At 46.1% G+C, this 23,642-nt stretch overlaps 1 protein-coding gene across 1 annotated transcript in view; it reads right to left on the reverse strand.

Moving 5' to 3' along the window:
- GALNT6 (polypeptide N-acetylgalactosaminyltransferase 6) overlaps positions 1-23,642 on the reverse strand; it is a 97,488-nt gene that overhangs the window by 20,640 nt on the left and 53,206 nt on the right. The window contains exons 3-5 of the mRNA XM_015407692.1: positions 21,179-21,351; positions 9,173-9,322; positions 6,394-6,628 (exon numbers count right to left, since the gene is read on the reverse strand). Of these exons, the coding sequence (XP_015263178.1) occupies positions 6,394-6,628; positions 9,173-9,322; positions 21,179-21,351 (558 nt within the window). The remainder of the gene's footprint in view (positions 1-6,393; positions 6,629-9,172; positions 9,323-21,178; positions 21,352-23,642) is intronic.

The following is a 23,642-nucleotide window of genomic DNA, read 5'->3' on the forward strand; positions in this document are numbered from 1 at the left end:
TAGTACATCCCCCAAAATTATTATCTCAAACCACCCTGTAAAAAAACCCCTCGGACCCTGGAGAGCCACTGCCACTCTGAGTAGACCGGGGGGGGAAATTGCAGTGCCAAATCCCACTATTCCCCCACCTTTCCATTTTAGGAGGGTGGTTTATAAATTATAAATACAATAAATAAATAAATAAATAAATAAATAAATAAATAAAAGGCGGGGGAAAGTTTGGAAGGTGTCAGTTACCAAAGACTGTTAAATAAACAAAATATTGCAAGAGTGTTACTGTTTTAAGCATGTTTGTATTTTCAGTAAGAAAATAATATCTTTAATTGTGTTTGTCTGTGTTCTTTATACATTTTGTATCTCTGCTACCTGGCATTACATTTTATGACACACATGGCCCGGCCCAACAAAGTCCCATTTATGTCAGATCCGGCCCTCATAACAAATGAGTTCAACACCCCTGTAGAAAGCCAGAGTGGTGGTGTAGTGGTTAAGAGCGGAGGACTCTGATCAGGAGAACTGGGTTTGATTTCCCACTCCTCCTCCACATGAAGCCAGGTGGGTCACCTTGGGCTCTCAGAACTCTCTCAACCCTACCTGCATCACCACGTGCCCATTGTGGGGAGAGGAAGGAAAGCTGATTGAAAGTCGTTCTGAGACTCCTCAGAGTAGAGAAATGCAAGACATAAAACCCAACTTTTCTTCTTCTAGTACAGGGGTGGCGAACAAGTTCGACAAAAAGAGCCAAAATTTTAAACTGTGAGAGTCAGAGAGCCACACCACGCAGTGGAACTCCCCACACCCCGACCTACCGGCCGACACCAGCGCCGAAGACCGGGAGAGGGAGGCAGCGCCCCAACGCCGAACCTCCCCAGAAGACGCCCGGCTGCACGAGACGACCGCAGGACGCGCTGGCGAGAGCCCCGGCCCGAGACGCGTGACAGAAGCTGCGACAGGGGAGCAGGGCCGGCGGCGCAGCCTCAACGGTGACCAGATGACAGGGAGCGCGTTTCCGGTGGGCGTCTACCCGGCGGCGCGCGTCTCCTCTGTTAAAGGGGGGCGGGGCTGGGAGTGGAAGAGTGGTGTGGCCCGGGAGTGGGAGGGGGGAGGAAATAAAAGGCGGGCGTAAGAAGGGACCGGGGAGGAGCGACACGGAGCGACTGGCAGAGAGCGAGAGAAGGGAAAGAGAGACGGAGCGTGCCAGAGGTCGTGCGGGAGTGTCGGCAGAGGGGCGCTCGGGGTGACGTCAACCCCGCCCCCTGCCATTCTGAGGTCCTCTTCTACCCCGTCTTTTCCAAACCCTCGCCTCCAGAGCCACACCGCTCCTCACGGGGCCCACTCACGTCGTGCCACAACGGCCACTGGGGGCGCCACCCCCAAGACCAAGGAGGAACGCGACAGAGCCACAATATACAAAATGATGATAAGAGGCAAAGAGCCGCATTAATTTTGGCCGGGAGCCGCATGCGGCTCGAGAGCCGCGTGTTCGCCACCCCTGTTCTAGTAGCTTTAGCTGCTACATTTTGAATAAGTAGATACACTGTTAGGCATTAGCTGGTTTCTTTGATTTCTTCTGATATGTCTATGTATCTATTTTCATGAGCAACAAGTTCTTGAGAACGAAAAGACGGAATATAAGTAACTACAATGTAGTCCTTGCATAGTTCTATTCCTGTATTGTAACAATAATCCTTAATACAATTTTGTACTTTTACCTGAAATTGAAGTCCTTGTGAATACATCTCTTTTCTTACTATAACTTAATGAGGTCTACTTGACATCAATACCAGATTTGTAAAGAGCCTTTTACAAGTGCAGGATTGTTAAGGAAAGCAGAACATATTCTTTAATGTTAGGCAAATGCTGGGAGCAAGAAGTAATTGTGACATTTTTTAAAAAAGTCTTTTAAAAGAGCTATATGAACACATATGTGGATAAGTGGTCACTTAGAAAACTTAACCACAGTTTCAAAATGGCTCCAGACATTAGAATATATGTATTCCAGGCACTGAGGGGAAGGAAAAAATATTTGTCATGGTCATGGACATTGGTGCATGAAGTCATATCTGAAGACATAAATACTTTTGGAGATAGTTTTTTCCAGCTCTGAAGCACTACTGAAACACTTAACTAGAGATAACTGTGAAGTTTCGTCTACATGAGACATGAGTTGGGTTGGGGGTTCCCAGACTTGACACACAATCACATGTACCATCAGGGGTTCACCTTAGAAAACACTCCATTGCTCAATAGCACTGTACTCCTTTCCCTCTGCTGTCATTTTCCAGAGCCGAAATGGCTGTGGGGGATGCTGTTTGCCCCATCTCAGGCACCGTATGTCCTCGTATCACGTGACTGAGGATAATGGAGCTTGAGATATAGGAAAACAGCCCCTCCTGTGGCCATTTCTACTCTGGAAAACAGTGTGGGATGGAAGGTAGAAACCCCTCCTCCCCTTGTTTGGGCACTCCGAATATGCCTCTAGTGATGGGATGGCTTTCCGAGATGAGTCCCTGATGGAAAGCGTGACTGCGGGACAGGTCAGGCTGTTTCCGACCTGACTCACAATATATGTCCTGTGTAGAAAAGCCCTCAGATGGAATAGGAAAGAGAAAACTCTACATCTATGGATGACCACAGGCACACATTGCAACGACCAACTAACCACTCCCATCTATACACACCAAACAACATTTTATACTCCATAAAGAATGTCAGCTGTTCTCACTCTCTCCCTCAGGCGTTTTTTTTACGACACAGGAAAAAGTCTGGAGTGTTTTGCTTTTAAAACTCAACATGACCAGATTTTTTTTAGAAAATACAAACCAGGTATTTTGAATGCATTGAGAAGATTGAATTTGCAATAACTGTGCAAAAGATGAAAGGAAATAATAGATCTCTTAATGAGAAGCTTCACAAAACAGCATGACCCGTCTGGAGCCGGAGGCGAATTAACAGGTCCTTTCATTTGTAGTCATGACATTCATAATGACCCCCCTTCTGTCAAGACCGAAGGAGGTTACATCCCTTCACCATCCCACATCCCAACCTGCCCCCCCAGTGACCATCTAAGCTGTAAAATGGCATGATCGAGCTATTTTGAGGGCTTTCATTTCCAAATGCTTCCATGGGAAAGATCACAGATCTCACTGGGCAGTGCAACCAATGAACAAGATAGATTCAGAGGATTATTGGGCTTCATGTACTAAACCTGAGATTGATTTTGCTGGGTACGCCTCCTATCCACCGGTGAAAAGGGGGTGAATGGCACTTGCTTCATACTAATTGCTGTTTTCTTTGTGATGACCCATTTTACATAATGCCCGTTTTGCTTCAGAAGCTAAGTGCTATCACAAGGATAATGCCAGTTTGTGTTCATTCCCTTTTCACCAAGAGGTCCCTGATCAATACAGCATTTGTGTCAAAGCAAGAAGAAACTGAATGCAAGATGGATCCACTAAAAAGGTCATCTACGGACGTTTCAAGGGTTTCTTACACAACGGTAACCTGTATGAAAATTTAAGACAGGACGTGTGCAAAAAACTAGTCTTTCTTTCAAGTGCTTCAGTTTCCATGAAATACAACCATTTGTGCACATACATCTTAGCCCACAGGGCAGTTGGGGTAGATTCTCCCTATAATCACATGCAATGCAAATTACTTCTTTCAGAGACAGTAAAAACTGAATTATTCTAACCTTTTCTCTCTTTTTTGGCTGTCAAGTCACAGCTGACTTATGGTGACCCCCCATGGGGTTTTCAAGGCAAGAGACATTCAGAGGTGCTTTGCCATGGCCCGCCTCCATGTCACGACTCTGGCATTCCTTGGAGGTCTCCCCATCCAACTGCAAGCCAGGGCCGACCCTGCTTAGCTCCCGAGATCTGATGAGATCAGGTTAGCGTGGGCTATCCAGGTCAGGGGAGCCTTTACTTAGCTCTGCAATTTTTACATTCCAGCCTGCCTTGTGTAGTAATGTGATAAAAGCATAATCCACAATAATACACTCACAGGGCCAATGCACACAATCCTCCAAGCACACAGAGGCCACCTTAAGCTCTCTCACAAAGATGATCCAACTTAGGTGAATAATTAGTACAAAATCGATACCTTGGGTAATACAATTAGTACGGGGTAATGGACAGAGACTTAGACCAGGCAGACCAGGGTTCAAATCTTTGTTCAGCCACAATGTTCACTGTGGGGTAGTAACAGGTTTGCTTCCTATGGAACATATCTGCTGAGGGATGGTATTTCTTTCAGGAGGGTATCTTCCCATTGAGATCATCCTTGTCTTCCCCATCCTGTTGCAGCTTCAAATGCACCAAAATGCTGCTCCTGGGGGGACACGGACCCCGCCTTGAACGGCATGGAGGCAGAGGTCGATTTGGGAAGGATCGCGGGGGATCGCAGTCCCCCCGGGTGAGGGGCGGGGCACACGACGAAGCCCCGCCCCCTGCTTCCAGCCATCCTGCTTCCAGCCCTCATTCAGCCAGGAGGAGGCAGGAGAAGAGGGAGGGTAAGTTGCTTCCTCCCCGCCTCTCCCCACCCCTGCCTTCCTGGGGCCAAGGAGGGCCTTGGCGGGGCTTCCTCGCACTCCCGCTGGCCTTGCAGGTCCACCGCCGGGCCCCTGATGTCAGGGGGTGTGGCATATGCTAATGAGTTATGCTAATGAGTTCCCCTAGCTTTTTTTCTACGAAACGACCCCTGCATGGAGGTGAATCAAAAGTATGCTGTGGGAGGCTGAAATTGGCAAAACCGCGTGCCCTTCCATCCATAGAAATGTTCAGTGGGATCAGCCTGTGAGATAGAGATGTGAAACTAAAATAGGATAACCCCCATATACATCAACCATCCTCAGCCTCCTGGGAGGAAAGTGGGAATTGAATTGTGTGCATGCACAAAACAGTATGCTTCTGCACATGCAGTGAGCAAGCAATCCAATACTGTGCACGGCAGTTTCTCCACCCTTTGTTCGTACTTTAGCTTGTTTTCAATTGTTTAGTGGGTTTCCCCCCCGTGGAGTTTGATTTTAATGCAAGGTGCTTTGACAGTCATAATTGGCTGAGAGTGGGAAATATAAATATCTCAAATACATAAGTGTTGTTTAATTTTAAAACACCTCTACCTGGCTTTCTTCTTATGAAAAGGACCCAAGGTATTTCACAGTGAAAAAATAAATACAAGAAATAAATACAAGAAACTTCTTACACACATCAAAGTATTTACTCCACTAAAAGGGCTAGCCAAAACTCTAAAAACCACCTTCATTTAGAAAATGTATACCCACTTTCCTTCTTAAAAGCACCCAAGGAAGCTGACATTAGAAAGCTCAAAACAGGAAACACATTTAAAACACTAAAATTAACATCAAAAACCGAACTAGCAATAAAAACCAGCAACAACCACAAACCCCAAAGCACACTAAATATCTTTTTTGTGGGGTATTGTGTGTGCGTGGGTGTCCTTGCGAGCCTGGAGGTCATGGTGACTTCTGGTGACCCCTAGTGGGGCTAAGACGTTTCAGAGAGGTGGCTTGATATTGCCTGTCTCTGCGCCCCGAGCTCTGGTATTCCTTGGAGGTTGCCCTTCCAAGTACTTGCCAGGGTTGGCCCTGCTTAGCTTCTGAGATCTGATGAGATCAGGCTTGCCTGGGCTATCCAGGTCAGGGCTGTAGCATACTAAAGATCTACTTGGATGACACTCTGGAAGTTACACATATGGAGCGCACAGGGTTTTGTTTTTTTAAAAAACAACTCATGAGGCATGTGTGGCCTGGATTTGGATTGGAACAATGGGGCAAGGGTGAGGCAGTGTTGGTTCTTCCCATGTGCTGTCTCTCCAATCTAAAATGACCCCAGGGAACCATTTGCCCCAATGGGAAAGCTTATAGTGCTGGGAGAAGGCTTAATCTGATGCTTCTATTAGCAATTCCAATCCATATCAGGCCCCTGCACACCTAGGATTTAAAAATAAATTCTGGAAACTGCATACATGAACTCCTGGTGTGTCATCCAGTTAGACCCCCATGGTCTCATCAGCTTAAATTTTTTAATAGCCATGAAGATTAAAAGTGTTCAGGAAGAGAAAGGGACAGTACTGATTCGAGTCTGTATCAACATTTCAGCACACTACAATCTATTTCCCCTTTTCTCCACCTGGCCCACATACCACTACTCTGGGGTCCTGGGGCCCTCCTCGATTTGGCCAACAACCCACCACTTCTGGGGCCTTGGGGGCTCTCATTCATCTAGTACAAATACCTGGGACCTCGGAGGTTGTAGGGCAGGCGAGGGAGGGCCCCCCAGGTGCCCAGGGGTGGGAGGTTTGGGGGCCAGGTAGAGGAGGGCCTCCAAAGAGAAACACTAATTATTGAAGGTACTTTCAGCATGGACTTACTTGATTGGGTCGGTCTCATCCTTCCTTCTCTGCTTCTCATGCTGAGGGATGGACTCCCATCCAAAAGTCAGACTCCAGTCAAAGTTACCTCGACTGTGTTGCTTCCCATATTGAATTGGCTTGGAAAACTCAAAGGTATTCAGGTCAATGGTGGTAATGTCTGGGCTGACCACAGCTGTGGGTTCCTCTGCAATGCGGGACAAGAGAGGCTCTAACCAACCATGGAAACATTCACCTAACAAAACAAAACAAAAAAGGTTGCAATCACACTTTTTAAAAGCAAAAATTCCAAAATGTTGCAATTCAGAAAAATCAGCTATTTCATGCAAATGCTTTCCCTCCAATCAGTGGCTGGCACACAGAACTATTTTTTGTAGGGGGTGAATTGCAATCATGTTACCATACAGATGTACATAAAACTCAGTTTCGTGGATGCATATTCACAATATACATTTTGTTCAGCATATACTGGTCTAATCTACTATTATATTGGTGGCCAGTTCTGCCAGATTCTACTCTGGAAGAGTTGCGCAACACTGGAGCATCTTCTCTCCATAGTTTTCTGATTTTTGATCTGGAAGCTAAAAGGATCCAGGAATAGCCACTGTAGGCTTCAAAACAAACTAAACTACATTGAAGGGCTGTAGCTGAACTCGAACTCTTGTTGAAGGAACATCAGAAGACTAACAGATTCCCCTAAAGAAACCAGTTGGCAAAACGTGTAGGGAATTTTTAGCTGCGTAGTAAAATAATATTTTTACTTTACTTGCACCATTGGCCTTGGCCTTATTTTGTATCTCCGCAGCCTCCCCATACACAAACAGAAGAGTTCTGTGTAAATGACACAATGCGATCACTGTGTTGTAAGTGCAGAAACCTTCCTGCATTCCTGTAATAAATTTTGGTGCAGCCTGGAAACTTCCATAACCTTAAAAAAATCAGTGCTACACCCACATGAACCTATGAAGGCACTTTATATGGAATTAGATCAGTGGTTGGTCTAGCCGAGTATTGTCTCTTATGGCTGGGGCTCTTCATGGTCTCAGGGCGTGGTGTCTCAGTGTCTAAGTCTCACTACCCAAGTCCTTTTAACTGGAGAAACCATGGCTTGTTCCCTAGTAAGTGCCCAGTTAGTTCTGTCGCAGTTTTGTCATTTATGAAATTACAGTTTCCTCAATTAAATTTTACCTCAGGCTGTCTGAACATCAAGGGCCCATTCTACCAGCCACCGGGCACTGTGGGCAGGATAATCATCAGCTTTCCAGGACTGGCTCCAGTGGGTGGTAAGGTCAGGTGTCTGCCAGGGCCCCCAAAACCTTCAAAGGGCCCACAACCCCAACAGCAATGCTATTCATGATTGGTACTCCACAGAAAAAGAAAGTAAGATGATCTGTGACAGAATTTTCGCTTTCCAAACCCCGTCTCTTCTAGATTAAGGAAATCCACAGAGGGTCATGCCTGAGGGGCACCCAAATAGAGTTGACAACTCTGGCCTGGGAAATTCCTGGAAATTTGCAGGCCGTGCTTGTGGAGAGGGGAGTTTGGGGAAGGATTTGATCTAGAATGGTAAACCACAGAGTTTGCCCTTTGAAGCTGCCATTTTCTCCAGAAGCTGCCATTTTCTCCAGGGGAACTGGTCTCCATTGTCCGGAGATCACGTGTAAATCTAGGAGAACTCCAGGCCCCACCTAGGAAGTTGGCAACCCTACTTCCAGAAAAAGGTTTCAGTTTGTAAGAAATCAGTCTACTTTAACCACAACTCTGCTATCGTTGGAATGCAAGGAAGGGGGATTATTGGCATTTTATTGCACTTTGTACGTTTTAGCTTTGGATTTGTAAGCTACCTGGAAAGATGGAATACAAATATTTTAAAAATTACATAAATAGGCACGTTCAGTGTTGCCAGAACGGTGCATAAATAATAGTAATAATACAATTAATAAAGGTATCCATAGGGTTGCCAAGTGGAAAAATCTTCTCACTGGGGGACTCCAGGTCTGCGGCTGGAGCACGCGCGCAAAGCACACACGCGCCGCACGCACATCACCAGGAAGTGACGTTATGACGCCGGGCATGCTGGGGAGGGGCCACGACCATCCGAGGGAAAACCATAGAGTTTTCCCTCGGATGACCCTGGCCCTGCCCCCAGCGTGCCCGGCGTCATAACGTCACTTCCTGGTGATGCGCACGCCGGCGTGGGGTTCCCCCCGGGACCCAATCCGCTGCCGGCGGGGAACGGGCCTCTGGGGTGGGGGTTTCCCTGCCCCCCGGGGGGACTTGGCAAGCCTAGGTATGCACAAGACCTATCATAGTTCAGAGAACAGCTGCAACATTAAGTCACTCTGCAGCTTTAGAGTAGGACATTTTTGTTTGCATAATTCGCAAAAGCCTGCTTAAGACACAGGGTGATAACAGGGCAGGGCAAGGAAGCACACTTGTGGGGGGAGAGAGTGCCTGGTGTAGGAATGGGGGGATGGAATAGCTGCCAGCCATGAGGTGTCAGTTCAAACACGGATCACTTGATTCCTCAAGACTTGATCACTGGCAGCTGAACGTTTGAATAGACTCTACAGAAAAAGGACTGCGTCTGAGAAAATAATCATCTGTTACCCATGTATACACGCAAGCCATCACGTGGAATCATTAAGAGGAGATCATGCATGTAGCAATTGGCCCCAAGCACAGCAGAGAAGTGAGGTTTCGCAAACCAGTCTGTTTGCCACAGGGAAAAAATGAAAACAGGCTGCAAGGCAAAGTAATCAGCTATTACCGTACTTACAGTGAGCATCAAGGAAGGTGAGCACATCTCCCGTGGCAACGCTTGCGCCAAGCAACCGGGCGGTGATTAAACCCTTCCTCTCCTGCTGTCGGACGACCCTCACTATCTGCAGCTGCCTGACGTACTCGTCCAACTGGTCTTTCAAGTAGTCTGGAATGGAATATGTCAAAGTTACAAAAAATGTGCTGGGACATAGTTTTCAGGGTCTGCCAACTGGAAGGAAGAATCGTTGAAAAGCACAGACTCATGCAGAAGTTCATATGACCAATATCCTATTTAAAAAGACTATACAGTCCAGGAGGGGCTGCAGGTCAGTGGTAGAGCATCTGCTCTGCATGCAGGAGATTCCAGGTTCAGCCTCTGGTGTCTCCAGTTAAAAGGATCAGGGAGCAAGAAATACTATTGCATTAACCTGGAAATCATCACAACCTCCTACAATCTTACAATGGAATCAAAAACTATGGAAATTATACACCATGGCGAGGCTCACAAACAATCTGAATACTATGATTAGACCTTCTAAACATTTCCTCTATATGGTTTCCTATACGTGAATATTTGCTGTCTCAAGAGGAAATTCCTCAGTTAGTGGTTGATCTTGGAATATGATGAACTTTATTGGTTTACTTATTGAACACTCAGTTATTCTTTACTAACAGTTCGGTTATACTGGCTCTTATTTGTTTACCCAGTGAACTATTCTTGTATTAAGTCTGTATTCTGATTTACACATTGTTATTTGTATTACTGAATTTTACTGTACTTTATATGTATTGCTATTTGTTAACTTTTAATAAACTGCTAATTAAAACAAAGTTTCAGGTAGTAGGATCAGGTAGCCTCTGCCAGTCAGAGTAGACAATATTGACCATGATAGACCAGTGGTCTGACTCAGCATAAAGCAGCTTCATGTGGTTACCAGAAGCCACGTCTACCTGCTGTTTACACATGGCACACATTTGGTGCTCGGGAACAGGCTAAGGTGTCTTTAAATGAAAACTGGCCACGTGGAAATTCAACACAGTCCAACCAGAGTCATGCTTGCATTCAGAAAAAAAGGCCCACTGTTTTCAGATCAGGGTTAAGAAGTACATCCCCCAGCACAGACACGGATATTGTATAAATGCAATCCCATTTGTACGATTCCCTCTCTTTCCACTCAGAACTATCCTCTTATTAGAGAGCCAGTTAGGGGATTGACTGAGGTTGGGGGTAGGTATGTAGAAAATATTAGCTCTACCCTGTGGCTCACAGAGACCCAGCTCATTGGAAATGGGAGACCACATTTCCTTGAACAAGAGTACTTCCCGTTCTGAAGCAGGAAGGTAAAACATCCACAGAACATAGAAACATAGGGCTGGAAGGGACCTCAAGGATCATCTAGTCCTACCCCCTGCCGAATGCAAGAAATTCAAAACTAACCCCCCCACTCACCCAATGACCCCTGCTCTTTGCCCAGAGGAAAGCAAAAAAACCTCCAGGATCCCTGGCCAATATGGCCTGGAGGAAAATTTCTTCCTGACTCCCAAGTGGCAATCTGTATTACCCCGGGCATGTAAGAAAGGGTCATCAGACCCAAGCACTGACTCATCCTTTCCTGCCCTTCCTCTCATAATATGCCTATATTCACAAAATCCATAGAAACCCTATGAGTACTGAGGTTCTTAACAAGGTTACCAACTCAAGCTCGAGAAATTCCTGGAGATTTGGAGGCAGTTTCAAGGGAGAGTGGAGATTAGGAAGGGGAGGAGCTCAATGAGGATGTGATGCAACAGAGTCCACCCTCTTTCCCACCAGTATGTGTTGCTATGTGTAGATCATACTCCGTTTGAATTTCTTCTTTTTGGTATACTATTCTTTTTATTATATTTTATCATATTATATTTATCATAATTATTATATTTGCACGCAATCTACAGTTATGTAAAGTGACAGAAAACCTTTTGGGCGTACCCTTTTAAAAAGAGTCATCTAAGACAAAGGGTCACCTTCCTTTCAGGTACATATGGGTATGTTTCACCCTGACACCGTCATTCTAAGTCTATAAAGTGGCTAATTAAAATAAAGTATAAACCAAAGCAACATAAAATAATAATATAAATATTGAGCCTTGGCACCTGTCAATTAAACACTGCCTGAAGATGGAAAGGGGGCACAAATAGACCAGGGGGCACGACTGGAACAGGATTGTCAGATCTGCTGGTCTCACCCCCACACTCCAATCTGACTGGCTCTTAAATTAGGAAAATCAAAACTTTTGAGACTCTGCTTAATACCAATTGATGGTGAATGATCATGTTTAGAATGTTTTGGCAGTCATTTAAAGCCACCCCCCAATGCAGAACCTTTCTTCCTTGGGGATCCTAAGGCTTCTAAAACAAGGGGAAAGTAACCACATAATGCAATTTCTGAAGGAGAGGATAGAAGTGTGCCTCCTACAATCATATGCATCCCACTTAAACACATATAGGAATATCAAAAAACAAATCCATAGAGCAAAATCCATAGAGCAATATCTTGAACCAAAGGTTGTACAAGAAATAAAGCAACCGTTGATTAGAATGCAAATGGGAACACCTCTAACGTCAAGTTTTTTAAATCAAACCGCCATTGTTGGAAGCCGCAATGGTCAACAGTGATGTAACTTGGATTAGGCATGCATTTTTTGCCACAGGAACACTCAGTGTGGGAAGGTGTGCATCCATTGGGGTTAGGATGGGACAAAGAGAAGAGAACATGGATGCAAAGGTTCTGGTTTTATGGAAGATAGATCCAGGTGGTCAGCCATGTTGGTCTGAAGCAGTTGAACAAATTTAGAGTCCAGTGGCACCTTTAAGACCAACAAAGGTTTATTCAAAGTATGAACTTTCATGTGCAAAATGAAAAAGCTCATACCTTGAATAAACCTTTGTTGGTCTTAAAAGGTGCCACTGGACTCTAAATTGGTTCTATGGAAGGTTATTCAAATTATTTAGTATTCTTCTGCTTGACCTTAAATTTAGGAAACACATATGTTTAAAATAACTCCCTATTACTTTCATACAACAGCTAACTTAGATCACATATGTAAGGAGGCAAAACATTTCTCCCCCCATCCTACCACTGCAAAGAAATATTTGAGGAAGAACAAGTCGTTCTGAACAAAGTTTGCTGTCCAGTGGCACCTTAAGACCAACAACGAGAAAAGCCCCATTCTGCTCTGCAAGGCAGTAAGGAGAGAAAACTATCACCATACTATCTTCTCTCTCTCCCCCCCCCGCGCCCAAATATTTTCTCAGTATCTGAGCAGGGGTCCTTATTTAGCACTCTCAGCAGTGACTGCACAGCTCACAGCCAGCTGCAAAGCAGGGCAGGAAGTGGGTTCAAGTTACCACAGAGAGAGAGAGACTGTCGATTCTCTGCTCTTGGCAGCTCTGAGCTTTGGTGTGAACGGGAAGACTGGCTATGCAGAAGAGACCACCGAAAACAGAACTCACAGGAAGTGATCACTAAGTACTGAGCAAACAAGTATGATAAAAACACGTATGAATGTTTTGGTTGTTATGTTGTTTACCACCCTGAGCCGTGTGTATTCAGGGGTAGGGTGGTCTGTACATTTAAATTATAAATAAATAAAATTTAGATTAAAAATTATTCTTGATATGTCCCCAAAGATAGCAGATTTTGGTATATCATCTTTTAAGGTTGCCATCTCCAGACTGGGAAATTCCTGGAGATTTGGGGGCAGTACCTGGGGAAAGACTTCAGTGTCTCCTAGATTCTGTGGTATACCAGAGTCCATCCTCTGAAACTGCCGTTTTCTCCAGGGGAACTGATCTCTGTCATCTGGAGATCAGTAGTAATTCTAAGGGGGGTAGGGTGGAGGAGGAGGAGGAGATTGGATTTATACCCTGCCCTTCACTACCCAGAAGGAGTCTCAGAGCGGCTTACAATCTCCTTTCCCTTCCCCACAACAGACACCCTGTGAGGTAGGAGGGGCTGAGAGAGCTCTTTCGAGAACGTCTCCTGAAATGATAGCTCTGAAAGGACTTGTAACTGACCCAAGGTCACACCAGCAGCCGCATGTGGAGGAGGAGTGAGGAATCAAACCCAGTTCTCAAAGATTAGAGTTTGCGCTCCTAACCACTACACCAAACTGGCACTACACCAAACCAGACCCCACCTGGAGGTTGGCAACCCTAATTCATGATGATAAAAATACTTCTAGCAAAATAAACTGAAGAGTACACCAGTAGCTGATGAATGATTGTTAAACCTCTCTGGCAGGTTATACAAACATGTAAAAATTATTATATTTGTTTATAGAACAAAGCTTGAGTCCAATGGCACCTTTACGACCACCGAAGTTTAATTCTGGTATACACTTTGTGTGCATGAAGAAGTGTGCATGCACATGAGCGCTTATACCCAGAATTAAACTTTGTTGGTCTTAAAGATGCCGCTGGACTCAAACTTTGTTATACAGCTTCAGACCAAGGTGGCTACCCACCTGAATCTATATTTGTATATGTAAAAGCAGGAAGAGATAAGACAATGCAACTGTATGTGAACAGACTGCATTCTTCTTATTTTTTTGGGACGATGCCCATACACAAATATCGTCACAGCTTTAGTAGTGACTGTAAAGCCAATGTTCAGCTTGCATACCCAGGTTGTGGTGTGTTCATCTGTTCTTTGACTCTCAGCATGGCAAAGATTCAAATGCAGCTGCTCCACCCCAGCTCCTTCAGTAGTGCAGAGATCAAACAGTACTTGCGGAAAATTCTCTGGAGATACCAGTTAATTTGGCTTCAGACCCATTCTTTTTGAGAATTAGGCCATGGAATATTCCCCATTCGCCTCAAGGGTTCTCAGCCCCCAGCAAGGGTTCCCCCACTTTTTGGGCTGGCCACACCCCCAAACAGAGATGTTGATGGGCAACGTCCCAGAAAGGATGACGTCACCTGGAAGTGATGTCATTGCATTGGGAATGTTGGGGTGTGTGTGATGCTCTATTTTTTGGGCAAACTCTATGGTTTCGAAGGAAAAAAACGCATAAGTTTTGCCCAAAAACTAGAGAGTCACCCCCCCCATATCCCCAACATGATGACGTCTCTTCTGGGTGGCATGATCATGGTGCACGCATGCTAGAAGATCACAGAGCGGAACCTGGATTTCCCCACCGGCAGCCCGGTAGGACCTGGCAACCCTATTCCACCCCATTCCTAATTGTTGTTGGTTTTTTGCCATCAAGTCACAGATGACTTATGGCGACCCCATAGGATTTTCAAGGCAAGAGACATTCAGAGTTGGTTTGCCATTGCCTGCCCCTGGTTCATAACACTAATGTTCCTTGGACGTCTCCCATCCAAATACGAGCCAGGGCCGTCCCTGCTTAGCTTCCAAGATCTGGTGAGGTCAGGCTAGCTTGGGCCATCTGGGGCAGGGCACACTCCTAATAGGGAATGGTTCTCCTCCTGCAGGGCAAAGGCCAGGATCTGTAGAGTACACATGCGAGTGAGCCTTCCAGTATCAGAGTTATATTGTCACGGTTTATAGCACGCGGCAATAAACAATCCAGGAAGTGAAAGACAAAAGGACACATTCATAGACTTCCTTTGAATAAATTGCTTATTAGGTGGACTAAAAGTAAAGTAACTACATAAGTTGCTTATTATTACTGGAAAAGAGATCAGCTAATCCTGATAAAAACAGCAAGAAACTTGATAACCAAAATTTCTAGAGGGCTCTGAAATGCCTGAAGAGGGACACATTCTTTCCTTTCCCCCAAAACTGTGATCAAGATTTACTTGACAGAGCCAAAAGAATTTTTTAAAAGGCCAGTTTGAGGAGCCACAAGAAGAAGAAGAGATTGGATTTATACCCCGCCCTTCACTACCCAAAGGTGTCTCAGAGCGGCTTACAAACTCCTTTCCCTTCCCCTCCCCACAACAGACACCCTGTGAGGTGGGCGGGGCTGAGAGAACTCTGACACAAATTGCTCTTTTTCAAGGACAGCTGTGCCAGAGCTTGCGACTGACCCAAGGTCACATCAGCAGGTGCAAGTGGAGGAGTGGGGAATCAAACCCGGTTCTCCCAGATTAGAGTCTGCACACTTAACCACTACACCAAACTGGCTCACAAGACTCTTGCCCCCCCCCCACAACAGAGGAAAACAGTTACCCCTCTGGAATCTGACTGAGCTAGCATCAGTTTTCAAGGGGAGGAAAGTGGGATTCGAGAGCTGAGCGAAGGGGCAATGTAGAGCCTCATGTTCTACCCCTATGTCTTTTTGTGCAAAAGAAACATTCAAACAGCTCAGACAAAATGTGAATCTCTCAAGACAGTAAGGATAATACTAGAGCGGGCTGTTGGTATTTCCCAGACCTATTTTCCTTTGTGGGAGGGGGAGTTTCCTGCTTTCCCCAGGACAGTTTCTGCATCTTTTTTAAAAAATGGGTACTATACTGTCCAGCTAGGAGAACAGGAAAACTTATGTACGCCCATTATACATGTATAGGAACTGTATTTGGTTCTGTAGATTAAGAGATGCTGCGGGGGCCACCATTCATATGGCCAAACTGAGACCTCGTGTGTACTAATCAGATATTTATACTCTGCTTTGGTCCTCAATGGGGAACCAAAGCGGTTTACAACATCTTCCCCTCCTCCGCGTTATCCTCACTTTGTGGAACGGCCTGGCTGAGGTGGTCAAGAAGGCTGTCACACTTCTGTCATTCTGCAAACTATATAAAACACAGTTGCTCATTAGCCCATTTTTATAAATGTAATAGGGCTATGCTGTCACACAATATTTCAGGAAGGTGCTTTATAAAGGGAAAGGGACTGTGTAGTATACCAGTATAGAATGTGTTATCTGTTGCATTATTCTCCTCTTGCTGTTTTGTTTCCATACTTATGCAGCACCATTTTCTGCCCTGCTTTAACACATCACATCTAACATTTATAATTAGTCCTAACATTTATGGTTAATCCTAGTCCTATTGCATTGCTCATTAGATATCCTGTTGATTGCATTGACCTATGCTGTGTAATCTGCTTTGAGTCTCACTGAGAAAGGTGGACTAAAAGTAAAGTAACTACATAAATATGCCTTGGAGACTGGGATATCGCAATCAAAGTTAGAGCACACGTTCTAGACACTCCGGCTCCCAGCACTCAGCCAGTAGTGAGCAAAACTCTATCAGGTAGCAATCTCACCCCAAAAACTTAAGTTCAGAAATGCCTGCCCTGCCCCCACCCACCTTTGAATAATATGAATGGGCGGAAGCAATGAGAGCCATATAAAGACCTTAATGCTCCTTAATGGCTGTAGGTATTTCTACAATGGGAGTTAATTGCCAGGAGATGGTCTCCTGAGAGCCCGGAGAAGATGATTCCTAACAGAGACTAAAAAAGAGTGGGTGTGTTTTTGTGCATGCACACGCGCAAAGAAACAGTGGTCCGAAGTTTGGAAGAGACAGGGAAGCAGAAAGAGCACGCTGAGTGTCACCTGGAAAGGGAAGCACCTTGGAGCACAGGCCAGGGGGCTGTCTCTCTCTTTGGGGATCTGCTTCAGGATAGAGGTTATGCTACCATGTAGGAGTGCCTCTTGGCCTCCACTTGTGCTCCACTTGTAAAACAAACATCCCCAAAGTGTCTTAGAGACTTATCTGTTATTCAAAAGAAACCAACCTAGTAGCACTGTCCCTGGGACTTCTCAACATTTGGGGAAGCTGAGAACATGTAGTACGTATTGAGATGAGAGATGGGGGGACGGGGACCAGAAGAAACAAGGGAGGCAGTTTAACAACCTTTCTAAAAAAGGGGGTGGGGCTGCTTGTCCCGTTTGGTATAGTGGTTAAGTGTGCGGACTCTAATCTGGGAGAACCGGGTTTGATTCCCCACTCCTCCAGTTGCACCTGCTGATGTGACCTTGGGTCAGTCACAAGCTCTGGCACAGCTGTCCTTGAAAAAGAGCAGTTTGTGCCAGAGCTCTCTCAGCCCCACCCACCTCACAGGGTGTCTGTTGTGGGGAGGGGAAGGGAAAGGAGTTTGTAAGCCGCTCTGAGACTCCAAGTGAAGGGCGGGGTATAAATCCAATCTCTTCTCTTCTCTTCTTCTAAAAGAAGGTTCTAAAAAAGGTTTCTAAAAGAAGTAGTAAAACAAGGTCAGGGAAAGAATTCCAAACATATGGAGAGACTGGACAGGAAAGACAGGGGCAGCACACAGAACGGGAATGAAGCAACCAATGATACTCATTGGCTTAGGAACCACATGTGTCTCTTTGATAGGGTTGCTAGGTCCTTACCTCTCACCACAGAAGGACTTGGGGAGGGCATTCCAGGAGGGTGTGGGGACTCCCCAACACAATGACACCATGCCTAAGTGACATCATCACATTGGGGACGCAGCCCCTTGGAAGGCGCTGGTGGCGCCTGCTCACAAAAAAAACATTTAAAGGTAAGCTTCCTTTTAAATGGTTTCTTGTGAGTGGGGACCGCCCACACCTAAGTTCCAAGTGGCAAATTTGCAGCTTAGAGTTTAGGTGTGGGGCCTGAGTGGCAGCCCCTCTCCTTCCCCTCCTAAGGATTTAGAGGGCCCTCCTGCTGATTGGCGGGCCATGTGCTCCCACCCATCAGCTGGAGGGCCCTTTAAATCATGCAGCAGGAGAGGGAGGGGGGGCTACAGGTGGTTGCTGTTGGGGGTGGGGCTTCCCCACTGGCCAATGGCCAGCAGTGGGCAGGAGCCCCCCCCAAAAAAAATCGGGGGATCCTCCGCCCCCAGCTGGAGATTGGCAAGGCTACTCTTTGACATGCCAACTCTTGTGGCTCTTCCCCAATGTGGCACTGGACTGCTCTTTCAGGAAAGTGGGAACGGCCCTTCCCCCAGAGGGGCTTGTGGCTGGCAGGTGACACACACTTTGAAAAAACTGCTGCCAGAGGGTCTGCAGGATGGGTAAACTGAAAACCTCATGTCAGAGATGGAAAGTAAAGGGCCTGTTGTCTCCAGCAACCCCCATCCTTCTCCGCAGCCTCTGCGCTCTCACCCAAGAGGAAGGGCAAGCTGGCCACAGAGAAGACAAAGCAAAATACCCTTGCCATGGCAGCCACCTGGGAAAAGCGCAAACTGGCCACAGTGTGTGTGGGGGAAGAGATGGCAATTTTAGTCCCCTTTCTCCACAGCCAGCTCTCTCTCCTTGGAGTGACTCTCTAGTCTGCGCTGCTTTGCCTAATGAAGAAGTGAGAACGAGGCGAAGCACAGGGCACCCGGGAGTTGAGTGGCTGTTCTGGTTGACGGCAGCAGTGAATGTGGCTCTCTGTGAGCCATGGAGTGGGTACCGGCGTGACATACATCAACTTGGTGTGTTCAAAAGAACTCGGAAAGCCTGAGCTACTGAGTGTCAGGGGAGCAGACATCCCCCACCCCCAGGAAAGCCCTGATGCTGAACTGTGTCATTATCCTCACCTTGGGTATAACCAATTTAGACTGCTAAATGACAGCTTGTGGTTTCTAAACTTGCCCAAGTGAGCAGGTTTTCCTGTATGGAAGGTAACTGCTGCTGGCCACATCTGAGGATCACAGGAAATCTTCCTTCACCAGTGCCCTTGGGATACATAAATCCAAATGCTCCCTCAAAACAAATCGCCCACAATCAGCAACAATAATTGAGGTCATTTCATTAAGGAGTACCCTAACAACACAGCTGGCAGGGAAAACTCCAAAAGCAACTACTTCAAAAGTTACTAGCTTTTTGGGGGGAAGGCATACCAGCCTTCACCTCCACCCACCTGACTCTGCCAGTTACACCTTTGTTCAAATTATGGGTAAAGATATACAAAATATTTTGCCTCTGACAGCCCAGAGGCAGGAGGGTGGGGAGAGGGCAGAAGCAAAAGGGCTAATAGTAGTTGGGGTATTTCAGTAAAGGCTTGATTACATAGTATTCACGTGGTGCCACCAATGTGCATGGTGTATTGCCAGAATACACACAGGCAACCAGCTCCTGCCCCAAGAAGCTTGCAGTTTAAAGCATGAACATGGTGAAAGGAAGCAAAAAGGTAACAAGGGGTGAATATGAGCAACTGCTTTACCTACTGCAGCTGGAGATATAGCTAATTCTGAACTGAGCCATAGAGATCAGCAAAATAGAAGCAAAGGATTTATCTCTACAGAGAGAAAGAGGGGAGGGAGAGGGGAGAGCGCGAGAGCGAATTCAGACAGCACACTCAATCACAATTAAAACATGCACAAACCCACTTGTCGCCCACTTGTGTACGTGAGCCGCACTCCCCCTCCCTTCCTCTCCCAATGAATAAATTTCTAGTTAGAGACTAACTCTGCCTGCAGTATACAAACAGGATACCTACCTCAATCCCCCAAACAATTAGTTTGAATTCTAAGCCTGAATTAAACTCAGATTTAGAATCCTGGTTAAAAATTAGAAAAACTAATCCGGGCTAACCCACACAATCTGCATTCTACATCACAGATATCCAGACTTATTAGGGCTCTTATGCACCAGAGTAATTTTTGGAGCTTACTTCTTAACTGCATCACTTCCCTCCCCTCCTCCTTTATGTCCACCCATCTTTGCTTTCCCAGTTTTTCGTCCAGTTTTACCCTGTGTTTTTTCAAACCACCTCTGTAGTTAAGAAGCCAAGCTGCAGCAAAAACCTGGTGTGAAAAAGCCTCCCGTTTCTAATCAGAATTCCTTCATTGTGCTTTGCCAGGGGAGGGGAGGGGAGGGGAGGGGAGAGGAGAAGGAAGCAAGGTGTCCATGCAAATTCAGCAATAAGGGGGTTTAACTGCATAAAAGTTTAAAATCTGCATAATCTTGCTCTCTGGCTGCATTCAGTCAGGTCACCCAGAACTTGCACCAGAAACATGGTTTGAAAATGGTATCTAGTCTACTGTGTTACCAAGGACTGTCCAGGATCAGTGTTCCCTCTAAGCTGAGTTAGTGTGAGCTAGCTCACAGTTTTTTAGCCTCCGGCTCACACATTTTGTCTTCGCTCAGGAAGGATGGCTCCAGAGCAAACTAATTTACGTATGCTGTTGCCAAATCGCTTGCTCACAACTTTAACGCCAGCAGTTCACAAAGTAGGATTTTTGCTCACAAGACTCCACAGCTTAGAGGGGAGCATTGCTGTGGATGCACAGGTTTTAAGAGGCAAAGCGAGCCTGAGTACACAAGTATCTCACCTCTGACAGCTGAGAAGCAGGAGGGTGGGGAGACAGCAGAAACAAAAGTTCTAACAGCAGCTGGATAAATATTTCAATAAAGGCCTCATTACATATTATTCACACAATGCCATTAATGTAGATGGAGTTATCGTGTATTCTGGCAAAGACAACAGGCTCCTGCCCCCAAGGAGCTTACAATCTTACAGACAGACAGCCTTGTACAATGGTTAAGATTGTTAGTGTCAGACCAAGATCTAGGGTACCCAGCTCCAAATCCCCATTCTGCCATGGAAGCTCATTGGCTGACCTTGAAGCAGTCACGCTCTCGCAATTCACCTCACAGGCCTGAAGTTGTGAAAATAAAACGGAGGAGGAGTGAACACAATGCTGTAAGCCATTCTGGGATATAAATAAATACAGAGATAAAAGCTGTTTCCAAAAACCAGTCCCAGCAATTTGCTGCCAGTATGAAGCTTCTGGATTGGCTGGGTCTGGTACAAGTACCAGGAACCAGTTCTTGCTTATGAAGTACAGAAATATCTTCTACTTGGTGTCCTTCTGGAACAGGTCTCTAACACTGGTAACGAACAACAAGGGTTATAGAAGAGCCAAAATCTGAATTTAGGTATCATGGGCCAGCCTAACCCATGGGGGGGGGGGGGGGGGTTAAAAAAAAAAAAAAAAAACCCCCAAAAAAACCCCTAACTTGCAGTAATTCCTAGGTAAACATTAGCATGGTTTTTAAAAATATCTTCACCTATCTTTGAGGGAAAAGGCAGAAGGCTGCTCTGCCGAAACCAACCACGTGCTCCACACCCAGCCCCCCCCCCGTGTACTTACCATCTGTACTGGCATCGTCCACAAGAATGATTTCTTTTAGCAAGATGGCAGGGGATGAGTAGAGAACACTGTACACCGTGCGGAGCAAAGTCGACCAGGCTTCGTTATGGAAGACAATGACGACACTGGTGGTAGGGAGGGGCGGACATCGCTTGAACTTTTGATCGATGCACCTGCGAAGGGAAACGAGCGTCAGGTATGTCCTTTGTTCCCTGCTCTTCAGCAAGCACCGTGAAAAAATGTTTCGAAGTGATTTGCCATCCAGGGAACTACTCTGAAACATGCAGACAAGTGGTCTAGAAGTACCTTAAATAAATAAAAATACAGGCTGCCTGGTCCAACACTCTGCTCAATGCAGAAAATCCAAACTTAGGGCATCCCTCAAGTGATGACTCACCAGCCACTACCTGACGACCTATAGCAAAGGACAACCTCTCCCCAGATTATTCAGTCTGAGGATGTGGACAGGATTCTGAGACCTGCCACCTGCTGGTAGAACCCTTGACTCTCCTGGCTGTTTAAATCTGCTGGGGGGGGGAGAGGTGGACTGGATCTGGGAGACAGTAAAAGACCGATTTCCCACAAGCTGCTGCTCTGCCCTTGCTCCCCCCCCCCATTGTATGTTTCAATTCCCTACTACTTGCTGCGCGGCTGCATTTTGACCCGCAGCTTCACCCGTTTTCCCCCACACCCCGTGTCTTTTCGATCCCGTTTTTTGAGGATTGAAAAGACACAGGGGAAATTGAGTGAAGCTGTGGGTCAAAATACAGCTGCGCAGCGAGTAGTGGGAAATTGACACATACAATCGGGGGGGGGAAGTAAGAGTGAGGGTGGAGCAGTGGCTTATGGGAAATCGGTCAAAGTCTCTCTGAGAGAGCAAGTGGTTGCCCTTGCCTTGAAGCAAGCAGTGGCACGTCGACTCCTAAAGAAACCTATTCTGGATGCAGGAGAGCTGAATACCGTCTCAAGTGTGCCACTTTTGAGCAATTGAGTAAGTGGTGGCCAAGCAACTTCAGGGACTAAATAGAGCAGATTGTTTGGATCCATTCCATTCTGGTTTCAGGCCTGGTTATGGGACTGAAATGCCGTTGGTCACACTGGACAATAACCTGCACTAGGAGATGGATAGAGGGAGTGTGACCCTGTTAATTTTCCTGGACCTCTCAGCAGCTTTCAATACCATTGGTCATGTTGTCATTTTGGACCACATTTTGGGGCTGGGACTGGGATGTACCACTTTGGTTTCCAGTCCTACCTTGAAGGTAGGTTTTAGAATGTGGTGCTGGGCGATTGCTGCTTGGACCCTTGGCCTCTGGCCTACAGGGTCCCACAAGGTTACATATTGTCCCAAATGCTTTTTAACATCTATGTGAAGCTGCTGGGAGAGGTCATCAAGAGATTCAGGCTGAATTGCCACTTATATGCAGATTATACTCAGCTTTATCTTGCACTTCTAGCAGATAGTAGGGAGGCTACAGAAAATGTAAAATGGTGCCTGGAAGCAGTTTCGGGATGGATGAGGGCTAACAAGTTGAAACTTAATCCTGACAAAAACGGGAGATGCTACTAGTGGGGGGAAGGTCCCATGAACAGGGATATCTTTGTTCTGGATTGGGCTGTACTCCCCTAAAGGAGCAAGCTTGTAGCTTGGGGATGCTGGTGGACTTAGACTTCTTGTTGGATAAACAGGTGGCAGAGGTGCCTAGGGGTGCCTTTCACCAGCTTTGGCCCTTCTTGGACAAGAAAGATTTTGTCACTGTGGTGCATGCCCTGGTAACATCTAGATTACATTACTGCAGTGTATCCTACATGGGGCTGCTCTTGAAGACTGTCCAGTAACTACACAGTACAGAATGATGAGGCCAGAATACTGACTAGAGTGGATCATATTGGGAGCCAGTTTGGTGTAGTGGTTAAGAGCGTGGACTCTAATCTGGGAGAGCTGGGTTTGATTCCCAACTCCTCCACATGCAGCTTTTGGAGGGACCTTGGATCGGTCACAAGTTCTCTCAGAGCTTTTCTCTCAAGAGCAGTTCTTGAACAGTTCTCTCAGCCCCACCTACCTCACAGGGTGTTTGTTGTGAAGAGAGAAATGGAAAGGAGAATGTAAGCTGCCCTGTGACTCCGAGTGAAGGGCAGGGTATTTATTTATTTATTTATATTTATTTATTTATAGATTCAATTTATAGCCCTCCCTCCCCGCTGCGCGGGCTCAGGGCAGCTTACAATCAGGCATAAGTCAACATATAAAACATATTTAAAACCATTTAAAATAATTCTACAGTATAATGACATTATTATTAATAATAAGTGCTCTGGATGTTCCGAGTCGATCTTCCACAAGATGGCGTATTACTGCTGCTCTACCAACTCAGCGTCGTCTATTCCGGGTGGCACTGACGTTCTTTCTTCCAGGGCCAGATAGTGATGGTACAGTGGTGGTGGCTCCTACTCAAATGCCTGG

The sequence above is a fragment of the Gekko japonicus genome, unplaced genomic scaffold (genome assembly GCF_001447785.1).
Source record: "Gekko japonicus isolate JY-2015 unplaced genomic scaffold, Gekko_japonicus_V1.1 scaffold1692, whole genome shotgun sequence".
NCBI lineage: Eukaryota > Metazoa > Chordata > Lepidosauria > Squamata > Gekkonidae > Gekko > Gekko japonicus.